The 10,963-nt window shown below is 44.6% G+C and overlaps 1 protein-coding gene across 2 annotated transcripts; it reads left to right on the forward strand.

Moving 5' to 3' along the window:
• The first annotated feature begins 171 nt into the window (after positions 1 to 171).
• LOC311001404 (peroxisomal acyl-coenzyme A oxidase 3-like) lies at positions 172 to 10,797 on the forward strand. 2 transcript variants are annotated; one of them, XM_083992476.1, is made up of 19 exons: positions 172 to 288; positions 2,300 to 2,434; positions 3,696 to 3,793; positions 3,879 to 4,014; positions 4,091 to 4,165; positions 5,045 to 5,134; positions 5,236 to 5,379; positions 5,491 to 5,579; positions 5,864 to 5,960; positions 6,217 to 6,399; positions 6,499 to 6,621; positions 7,437 to 7,557; positions 7,652 to 7,774; positions 7,890 to 8,003; positions 9,302 to 9,417; positions 9,587 to 9,761; positions 9,870 to 9,937; positions 10,287 to 10,373; positions 10,557 to 10,792. In XM_083992476.1, the coding sequence occupies exons 2-19, from the start codon at positions 2,312 to 2,314 to the stop codon at positions 10,674 to 10,676; spliced, it is 2,082 nt and encodes a 693-aa protein (XP_083848602.1). In that variant the 5' UTR covers positions 172 to 288; positions 2,300 to 2,311; the 3' UTR covers positions 10,677 to 10,792. The 2 variants fall into 2 exon arrangements, with proteins under 2 accessions (XP_083848602.1, XP_083848603.1); XM_083992477.1 differs by lacking the exon at positions 172 to 288 and having other exon boundaries at positions 2,279 to 2,434; positions 10,557 to 10,677; positions 10,714 to 10,797.
• The last annotated feature ends 166 nt before the right edge of the window (positions 10,798 to 10,963 follow it).

Genomic DNA, 10,963 nt, shown 5'->3' on the forward strand with positions numbered 1-10,963 from the left:
ATTACAGGTAACAGATCTTGGGACATGTAGCTAATCAGTAATCTGTAGGGGAATACATTTTAAAAGTAACCCTCCCAACACATAATAAAATAACACAAAAAATATAATATGCTTATGTTCGTTAGTTGGCGGGGCGCCAATAAGGGACTGTTTGCCCAGGAAGTAAAGCCAAGACAGCCTCTGCTGTGCATACTGTAACTACAAATATATCTGTACACTAGGTCACCAGGGCAGCTGACAAAGAACAGACAGCGACTTTTGGAGGGGAAATTAACGTAAAGATAAAAGGTAAGATAAAAAAAAAAAGTATATTTATATGTCAATTTAATCAGTGTCCGTTGTTACGAAGGTGCTAACACTTCTGTATACCTCAGGGTTAGTGAACTGAAGTAAACACTGGTGCCATCTGATGTATTTACAGTCATTTGACATTAGTCATTAAACAACAGGCTCATTGTGACACATAATGACAGATATTGTTATTACAGGTCACTTTATGTCCAACAGACCGCTGTGTAGTTTTATTTTAGAGCTGCACACACAGAGGCACACAGACTTCAGCCGAACTCTGCACTGTGTTGATAATAGCAGCAGCTTCACTTGCAAAGGTTGGTCTGAATGAAAATGATAATGTGTGTTGTGACTGTTTCAGTCTTGATCAATTGATAAGGCTTCAGATTTATTAGTAAAATCTTTATTAACCTTCACCTTTCATATTCCTACGTGTTGTGGAAGTGGATCTCAACATCTGGCTGGACACATCCACATCTGCACTAGGTGTCTATAGGCTGCTGGATGTCTTGCATAATAGACAAAAATTGGACTATGCCCTAGTGTTTTCTATTGCTGGAGCGTTGTATGACCACAGAGTCTGTGCAGTCAATTAAATTCAAATAAATAGAGAAGCGAGAAAAATAGAATAAACAGAAATAACAAATGTTTTCAAATCTGGATATCTGAATGTAAGTTGTTAGGGTTGTTTACTGTAGGAGGTACTGTATATATTAGATTTTATGGTGATTTGTTTGGATTAGTTTTATAATGTCTTGGTTAATATCCCCTTTTGTTAGCAATTAGTTTCTTTATAATGCTTGCTCATATAACAAAGTTAGTATGGTTAATTCATAAGTCTGGCTTTGGGCACTTTAGGTTATTTAAATAGGTAGACGGGTTTAGGACCAGACCACTATGTAGTTATGGGAGTTATCCAATATTTGTCATTTCTTATGTGCACAAATTTCCTCCTGTTTGCTCTCCAAGGGGATGTGGGTTGGGAACGTTGTTTGATTAAGCAAAAGGGAGAAATGCTTCGGCTCTGGAATCGTTTGTCTTCTATGCCAGATTGCCAGTTTTCAACTGGGAGAAAGCACGTAGTGTCTTGAAATGATTGCTATCTTTAATGAAGCGGCTCCACAACACATCTTCACAGATGGTTTGCGATGTAGTGTCAATTTTGTGAAGCACAAGTTATAAAGAAAAAAGGGCTTAAGATATTTGGTTTGAACCAAAACTCAGAACTTATCCATCCTATCGTTCCTATAGCTATACTTTAATAAAAAAAAAGTGCTCGGAAATTTAGAAAGAATGAATTTATTGTGTGAATTGTATTTGAAATGTACAATATATGTGTTTGGTTTTGTTTGTACTTTGCTGATTATGTTTGCTGGCTATGAATATGAAATCTGTGTCTTGGAAGCCCTTATAGGCTGGGCACCTTAACTGGTGTAAGATAGGCCTACATAAATAAAATAAAAGTCATTCATTCAATTCATTCACCGGCATGCACCACGATGGATCTACTTAAAAAATATATATATATATATATATATATATATATATATATATATATATATATATATATATATATATATATATATATATATATATATATATATATATTTAATCCTTTGTTTTTGCTAGTTGTTTCGAAAAAAATCATGAAGTAAACGCAATGGACATTAGATACCCATGATGCATCAGTGGCCTTTTGATTTATTAAATTGAACAGTGTCCACACAACTGTCAGACAAACAATAATAAATGCACAGTCAGTGTGAATACAACATAAATCCCACAAATATTCAGCAGATGTTACTACACTAGTACGGATTAAATGAAAGACTGACTGACTGACTGACTGAGTGATGAAGTTACACCATTGGTCAGCTAGATTGTTGGGAGTATGGAGGTATTATTGTTACTAGGGCTGCAGCCGATATCCGAGTACTCACTCGGTTTGGGCCGCATCCGAGTGCCATTTCACCTACTTGGATCCACCCTGCATGGAAACCTCCCTCAGTGTGAACACAAGATGACGGACCATATAGTGCCTGACCTCCCTCCAGGGCCCCTGGATGTCTACAGGAAAAATGCCTCTTTCCACTGGAAGGAGATGCTTCTGTTCTTAGAGGGAGAAGAAGTACAGGAGTTCAAGGTAACGTTGTGTATTAGAGGTTAAAGAAAATATACACTCCTCAAAAAAAGTTCAGAAACGTTTTTCAGTCAATAATTTCTCCCCTTTAATAAAACCAATTAGTGTTGTATTTTATATCGTTGGAAAGCCTGATTAGTCGCCTTTACAATGAGGTACAACTTGTAAGGATTGTGCATTTGTGGAATGAAAAAGAAAGTAGAAAGGCTCGCACACCGCAGGGCTCCTAAATGTAACGTTTCGAGCAGCTGCTCTTCGTCATGTCTGACGAAGAGCAGCTGCTCGAAACGTTACATTGTTCCTGACATTAAATGGACTGCATTTAGGAGCCCTGCGGTGTGTGAGCCTTTCTACTTTCTTTTTAATTCTTGTATGTTTTTGGCTCAGCACCTGCCCGAAGCTTTTGGTACGGATGTGCGTGTGACCTTTCCTTTTTTTGATACACATTTGTGGAATGAGAAACACAGCTAAATGTGTGGGTAGTGCCCCCCCAAAAATGTGCCAAAATCCCCAAAACAGAACTTCTCATCGTTGAAGGCAACCTCAATGCAGATTCTGGGGTCAGTGATGATCCCATATCTCCAGGATCTTGGACCTTCCTCCATCCTCCAGGACAGAGACAGGGTCATCACAGAGTGGAGAGGTTGAAGTCACCTGCAGAGAGTCCAGACCTCAACCCAACTGAACACTTGTGGGATCAGCTTACAGAGTTGCTACCTGCTAGTGACCAACACAACCACGCTGGTTGACATTCAACAACTCCCAGTTGAGGAATGGGATGCCATCCCACAGCAAAATGTGACCAGGCTGGTGACCAGCATGAGGAGGAGGTGCCACGCTTCCACATGCTACTGAGGTTCCAGATGGTGTCAAATGAATAAAGTTTTTAAAATATATGTGTTTTTTTCCCTTATTACTGGGGAGTGCAATCATCCAATCCACCAAGCAACGCAAAACAAGAGTGAATGCCACCAGGAAAATATTGTACGGGATTTTGGCACATTTTCTGGGGGCGCTACCCACATGTGTTGCTCATTCCATGGATGCACGATCCTTACAAGTTGTACCTCATTGTAAAGGTGAGTAATCAGGCTTTCCAACGATATAAAATACAACACCAATTTGTGTTATTAAAGTGAAGAAATGATTGACTGAAAAAACGTTTCCAAACTTTTTTTGAGGAATGTAGGTAGACTCCGGGTTTTTACTTCCTGTGTCGTCCTAATGTTTCTTCTTCACTTTTTCTTCTTCTTCTCTGCTGCAGCAATATGTCTTCAGGACTCTGGAGAACGACCCTCTGTTTGCCCGTCGGCCCGGTGAAGACATCCCCATGGAGAAGATGAGGGAGCTGACATTCCTCAGGTACAGACCACTTCTACATCATCTCCTTATCTATACTCCTCACATGAAGAACCAAACCTAAAGCTTCGGGTGTAAAAACTCGCAGGGTGAAGCAGCTCTTCCGCTACAACTTCCTCACACAAGACGAGGTCATGGCCAACCCCTGGAAGACCGTGATCCTCAGTGACTGTCTGGCCATGTATGACTGGACGATGTCCGGCAAGTTCATTCTCAACAAAGGGGTGAGTGTGAGGAGAAAGATGAAGCAGTTGTCCCCGACGGTCCAGTGATAGGAGCTGATCACATCTTCTGTTGTAGATGTTCGGAGAAACTGTGGCCAACTCAGGATCAGGGAGACACAGCAAATTTGTGAAGAGCACTGAAGACATGACGGTAAGAGACCAACACCTGGTGGGTAACCAGGTAGTCCTGTTTCCACTGAGGAAGATCCTGGTAAGATTTAGGAGGCTGGAATTTTACAGGAACTTCCCTCTAGGTCACTGTATCTCCACTACAGAGTACGACCCGTATAGGACTGACTGGCCTCTTGAAGGGACGTAGTCATTGTGCAACTGTTTTCACCGTTTTCTTTTACTGCTTTTGTTGTTGTTGGGGTTAAGGTTGTTAGTTTTTGCTGGAAGTGCAGATTCTTTCTAATAATAATGCTGGATATTAAAAATACCGCTTATTTTTGCACTTTCTGATGGCGTCACATCCCGCTCAGACCATTTACCCAATCAGCAACAAGTAAACCTCAAGCCCCACTCAGGAATTTTTCGGGGTCACTCAGTGAACCTACCCCAAGGCAGGGATTCGTTTAGCCCCTTTAAAAGCTCAGAAAGATGGTAATTTGAGGGCAGTTCCTGCTATGGAGACACACACTAATGGCCCCAGGGCAAAGTCCTCAATATTACCCCAAACCAGGCTCAGCCAAGGGCAGCTGTCGTCAGGTGGACCAGATGTGCCGGATTTGGGTGGTAAACGTATACAAATAACTTAGGTCGAGTTGGACCATGGCTTTTTGGCTATGGGCCGAGAATTAATGCTGGTGAGTCCGGCTGCGTCGGGTCCGATCTTCAACACCCAGGCCTGTTGGGAACTCTAGCACAGATTAGAAACTGCTCGAACGGACGATCATCGGCTTAGAGAGGTTTTGTACATTCACAAGAACTTTCAGAAAACAGAAATAGTCTTGGCTTCTAATTGAGTCTCGACTTTTATTTGAGAATTTTTCAGTATTTCATGTATAACATCTGTCTCTGTCTTTTCCAGACGTTCGGCTGCTTTGCTCTGACTGAACTGAGTCACGGCAGCAACACCAGAGCCATGAGGACCACGGCCACCTACGACCCCTCCACACAGGTCAGCACACACACATACACACACCTGTTGGGGGTGAACGTTGGGGCATCAGGACTCCTGACCTTCACTATGACCTCACTGTGACCTCGTCGTCTCTGCAGGAGTTTGTGATCCACTCTCCGGACTTTGAGGCCGCCAAGTTCTGGGTGGGGAACCTGGGTAAGACGGCCACACACGCCGTGGTGTTCGCCCAGCTCTACACACCGGACCAGGTTTGCCACGGCCTGCACTCCTTCGTCGTCCCGGTGAGAATCTGACCATCAAGCATCAACCCCCCCTGACAGAAATACAGCTTGTTGTTCAGTTAGTGTAGTCGTCCACATGTGAAGCTCTGACCTCTGACCTCTGTGCTGCAGGTCAGAGACCCGAAGACCCTGCTGGCTCTGCCCGGTGTCCTGGTCGGAGACATCGGGAAGAAACTGGGCCAGAACGGGCTGGATAATGGGTGAGAAGAGACCAGAACAAAACACTGGTGCAGAGACAAAGGGGTTACAAAGTACTTTGACTTAAAGCAAGCCTTACACAAAAACAATGACAGAAGAACCAACAAAAGTGATACAAAACCCGTAAAAGCTCAAGCAAATGACCCAAGATCCACAGGCATAACATGAACTGAGACCAGGAGGAGCCACAGTGATTGGTCTGATTCATTTTCTTCATCAATCGTCTTGTTTCCTGCAGAGAGAAGATGATCATAACCACTGGCTGTTTGCTTCTTCTCTTCTTCAGCTTTGCCATGTTCCACAACGTGAGGATCCCCCGGGAGAACCTGCTCAACAAGACGGGGGACGTCACCGCAGACGGACACTACGTGACTCCATTCAAGGTCAGTGAAGTGAAGAACCATGGAGATGTTTCTTTATGAGCAAGAATTAACTCAATTTCATAAGGTTTTATAGACGATATATAAAAAGAATGAGGCTGTGCACACTTTAATTTGGTGATGGTGGTGAAGACAACAACTCCCATGATGCCACGCTCACTTTTCTCATGGTTATTGTGTTTAAATGAATGAAAAATCAAGTTAATACGGTAAACAAAGAGGGTCTGATGTTTCAGTATGTGTCCTCCTCCTCCCCTAGGACCCCAACAAGCGTTTCGGGGCCTCCCTGGGGGCCTTGTCCGGGGGCCGGGTGTCCTTCACCAGGGTGGCCCTGGTCCACCTGAAACTGGCTCTGGTCATTGCTGTTCGCTTCTCCGCCACCAGGAGGCAGTTTGGACCCAAAGACACGGAGGAGATCCCGGTCCTGGAGTACCAGCTGCAGGTCTGAGTCCTGGAGCTCTGGACCTCCTCCTGTTGTTGCTGTTGTTGTTGTTGTTGTTGTTTTTAATGTGTTGCGTTGTGTGTGGGTGTGTTGTTGCAGCAATGGCGTCTGATCCCGTACCTGGCTGCAGCGTACGCCCTCGAGTGTTTCACCAAGAGCATCCTCATGAACTTTGTGGAGTTTCAGATCGGACAAATGATGAAAGACAACAGTGACAGACAGGTGTGTGTGATGGTCTAATGCAGGGGTACTCAAATACATTTGTCGAAGGGCCACAGGTGGATGACAATCACAGAACATGTCTGACTCTGTCCTGAGGATACAAGTCATTGGTCCTGAAATGTGTGTTTATCTTCTATAACACACATTCTACATCTCGGAGGCGACGTCTTTCCACACATGGGCTTCCTTCACCTTTCAAACGGGGCAGAGCTCAGTGGGAAACAGTAGGAGAGACACAGGCCGAAGGCACCGGGACACAACACCGGAGGGAAGCTGGTCCGTGCAGCTGTGCGCTGCGGACGTGCACGGAAAAACAACCGCATCATATGAAATGCGCGTGGCTACGGCTTGAGTTGTGAGCGCGCATGACACGCGGTTACATTGAATGGATTTGAGCACGCGCAACAGACGCTTCATCTGAACGGCCCCCCATGCATGATGCACACACGGTTGAACCAAGACAGCGGTCAAAATCACCCAAGGTGAAAACCCAGGGAAAACTTTGAAGTCCAGCCCGCTCCCCAAACTTTCGCACATGGTGATTTGGGTTTGTTGGCGTTTCCATATCCCAGTGCAGGGCCTCACAGGGGCACAGAGACCGAGAAATCCATTAGATAGATAGATAGATAGATAGATAGATAGATAGATAGATAGATAGATAGATAGATAGATAGATAGATAGATAGATAGATAGATAGATAGATAGATAGATAGATAGATAGATAGATAGATAGATAGATAGAGATAGAGTTAGTTAGTTAATTATGTTAGTTCTGTCCAATACTAATGTCCTGATATGTGTGTGTGTGTCCCAGGCAGAGATGGGGAAGGAGATCCACGCCATCGGCTGCTCCAGTAAACCCCTGGGGTCCTGGACGGCCCAGAGGGGGATCCAGGAGTGTAGAGAGGCCTGTGGAGGACACGGATACCTGGCCAGTCAGTACACACACACACACACACACACACACACACACACACACACACACACACACACACACACTGGTCTGACTCCATCATCTCTCTCTCTCAGTGAATCGCCTCGGTAACCTGCGTGACGACAACGACCCCAACTGCACGTACGAGGGCGACAACAACGTGCTGCTGCAGCAGACCAGCAACTACCTGCTGAGCTGGCTCCACGCCAAGCAGCACGGTCAGTCTGTCTCCATGGTGACGCAGCTCAGTGATGATGACACACACACACCTGGACGACCGGCGGACAGTTGTAACGCAGGTCTCTGATTGGCTGCCGTGTCCTCTAGTTTCAGACGGCGCCCGGATCGAGTCTCCTCTCCACACCGTTGACTTCCTGGACGACTACCAGAGGATCCTGGGAACCAGGTTCACAGCCACAACGACGGAGGAGAGTCTGGACCCGGCAGGTAAAACCAGAACCAGAACCAGGACACAGAGTCCTACAACATCAACTGGGGCTCAGACCAGATCAGTCCGAGAATTCTCGCCATTAAAAACGTTTTTGGAGAAATTGTTCCACATTTTTCCAGAAATTTCTGTACAATATTTCCAAAAATTCACGCCATTGGCCCTAATTTGAATGTAAATTGACTAAAAAAGTAATGTTCAGAACAAATATTTGTCTGGTCTAGGCCAATGGTTCTCAAAGTGGGGTCTGGGGACCCCCAGGGGTCCTTGAGAGAGTTCAAGGGGGTCCCCAACTTTTTCTTGAAATTTTGTAAAACTTTCTTCTTTTTTTTTGAGAAATTATTTCATCTATTTATTAGAAATTTTACCACTTTTTTCTAGATTTTTTTTTTTTTTTTTTTTTACTTTTTTTTGAGAACTTTTACCATTTTTTTCTAGAAATTTCTGTACAATATTTCCAAAAATTCACACCATTTGGCCCTAATTTGAACGTACATTTTTTCTAATGGGGGTCCGTGGTCTAATTTGTGTCAATTTAGGGATCCTTGATGTAAAAAAGTTTGAGAACCACTGGTCTAGACCAATGGTTCTCAAAGTGGGGTCTGGGGACCCCCAGGGGTCCTTGAGAGGGTTCAGTAAGTAAATAAGTAAGTAAATTTCTTTATTGTCACGAAACGGGCAAATGCTGTTGCAGCAGCTGCAAGCAGCTACATGACAGACACTAAAAGAGATGAAAAGACAAGGACACAAATAGCACACAGCACTGCTGTACAGGTAAAAGCAACAAAGCCACTATATAATCTATACAAAGAACATAACAACAATAGATCAAAATCTAAAATTACACAGTGAAGGAATAAATGAATAAGTGCAGGACTACAAATGACTGTGGCTACCTCAAGGGGGTTCAGGGGGTCCCCAACTTTTTCTCGAAATTTTACCACTTTTTTTTTTCTATTCTAACCCTTTTTCAAAAAAAAATTCTGTTCTTTTTTTTGGAGAAATTGTACCACTTTTTTCCTTGACCACCTCCGGAGGTGGTTTGGCATGTGTCTTGGGTGTGTTTACGCCTGTACTTTCATGTGGTCAAACACTATCTGATTGTAATCTGATTACTGAAAAGGCATTTTAATGCCAGGTGTAAACAGGGTATCAGTGATACAAACTCTGTGTGAGTCCTCCTGGTATAACCTGTGTGTGTGTGTGTGTGTGTGTGTGTGTGTGTGTGTGTGTGTGTGTGTGTGTGTGTGTGTGTGTGTGTGTGTGTGTGTGTGTGTGTGTGTGTGTCCGTCCTCAGTGCCTCTGGCTGCTTACAAGTGGCTGGTTTGTTTCCTGCTGGTGGAGAGTCAGAAGAGGCTGCAGCAGCAGAGAGCAGAGAGCCAGGGAGAGTTTGAGGCTCGAAACAATAGTCAGGTGACACACACACACACACACTGTAACTCATACACACAGGTCTGTCCAAGTGAAGGAGTCTGAATACTTCCTGAGTATGGAGGACAAAAAATGACACAAATAAATACAGAAATACATAATTAAATGACAAAATAAATGAATTTGTGTGTGTGTGTGTGTGTGTGTTCAGGTGTACTTCTGCCGCTCCCTGGCCGTCGCCTACATCGAACACGACTGTCTCCGCAGGTTTCATGAGCAGACGGTGGACGAGGACACTCCAGCTGCTCTGAGATCAGTCCTCAGGAGGCTGTGTGCTCTGTACGGCCTGTGGAGCCTGAGCAGCCACATGGCCACGCTGTACCAGGGTCAGTACCACACACACACACACACACATACACACACACACACACACACACACACACACACACTGTAACACACACACACTGTAACACAGCTCTGGTTGTTCTTCTCAGGTGGTTACCTGAGTGGACGAGAACCTGCAGATCTGGTCCAGATGTCCATCCTGTCTCTCTGCTCCCAGGTAAAGACACATCTGTCATTTTGGCTACAATTGGGTGCATTTCATTTTATTTTTAAAATGTTAATTAATGTACATTGTCCCTCTATAACAAATAAAGGTAAATGAAATAAATGAAGTATTAGTGAAGCAGATATTTTATATTAATGTGACTACAGTCTACTACATTAGCTGCTGCTTCTTATTCATGTCCTCCCACACTGTCTTCATGAAGCTGAGTGATGTCTCTTTCTTTCTTTCTTTCTTTCTTTCTTTCTGCCTCTCTCTCCTTTTCTTTCTTTCTTTCTTTCTTTCTTTCTTTCTTTCTTTCTTTCTTTCTTTCTGTCTCTCTCTTTCTTAATTCTCTCTGCAGCTGAAGGACGATGCTGTGTCTCTTGTGGACGTTTTTGCTCCCACTGACTTCATGCTCAACGCTCCTATTGGCTACGCTGACGGACAGGTGAGGCCACGCACACACACACACACACACACACACACACACACACACACACACACACACACACACACACACACACACACACACACACACACACACACACACACACACACATGGATACATGACATCATCAGAACCTGGGTCCAGTCTTGTGACATCATGACATCACTTCCTGTCCGTCCTCAGCTCTATAAGAACCTGTGGGCGACGGTGATGCAGGGCGGTCAGGTGTTGGACCGACCGTCCTGGTGGAAGGAGTTCTGCTCAGACAAACCTGTGGTCGGATCGCTGCGCTCCAAACTCTAGAGTCCAGGACCAGGACCAGGACCAGGACCAGGACCAGGACCAGGACCAGGACCAGGACCAGGACCAGGACCAGGACCCGGGTCCACAGGCTCTGGATCAACTCATATGAAAACACAACTTTTTGCCAAAACCATGTAATGTTCATTATTAAAGGTGTACAGAAATGGCCGTTTGTCCTGTTTGTCGCGCCGAGTTGTCACGAGCTGCAACACGAGTTTACCCGAGTGAGGAAAACGAATTTGATTGGTCGTTATCGAGCGGGCGGGATATTCAAAGCTTGGGGCGAG

Source organism: Trachurus trachurus (genome assembly GCF_905171665.1).
Source record: "Trachurus trachurus genome assembly, chromosome: 18".
Lineage (NCBI taxonomy): Eukaryota > Metazoa > Chordata > Actinopteri > Carangiformes > Carangidae > Trachurus > Trachurus trachurus.

Coding starts and splice junctions, on each gene's coding strand:
- LOC311001404 (XM_083992476.1), top strand. CDS start 2,312: ATGACGGACCATATAGTGCCTGACCTCCCTCCAGGGCCCCTGGATGTC. Junction 7,775..7,889: donor GCTCCACGCCAAGCAGCACG/GTCAGTCTGTCT, acceptor CTCTAGTTTCAG/ACGGCGCCCGGATCGAGTCT. Junction 8,004..9,301: donor GGAGAGTCTGGACCCGGCAG/GTAAAACCAGAA, acceptor GTCCGTCCTCAG/TGCCTCTGGCTGCTTACAAG.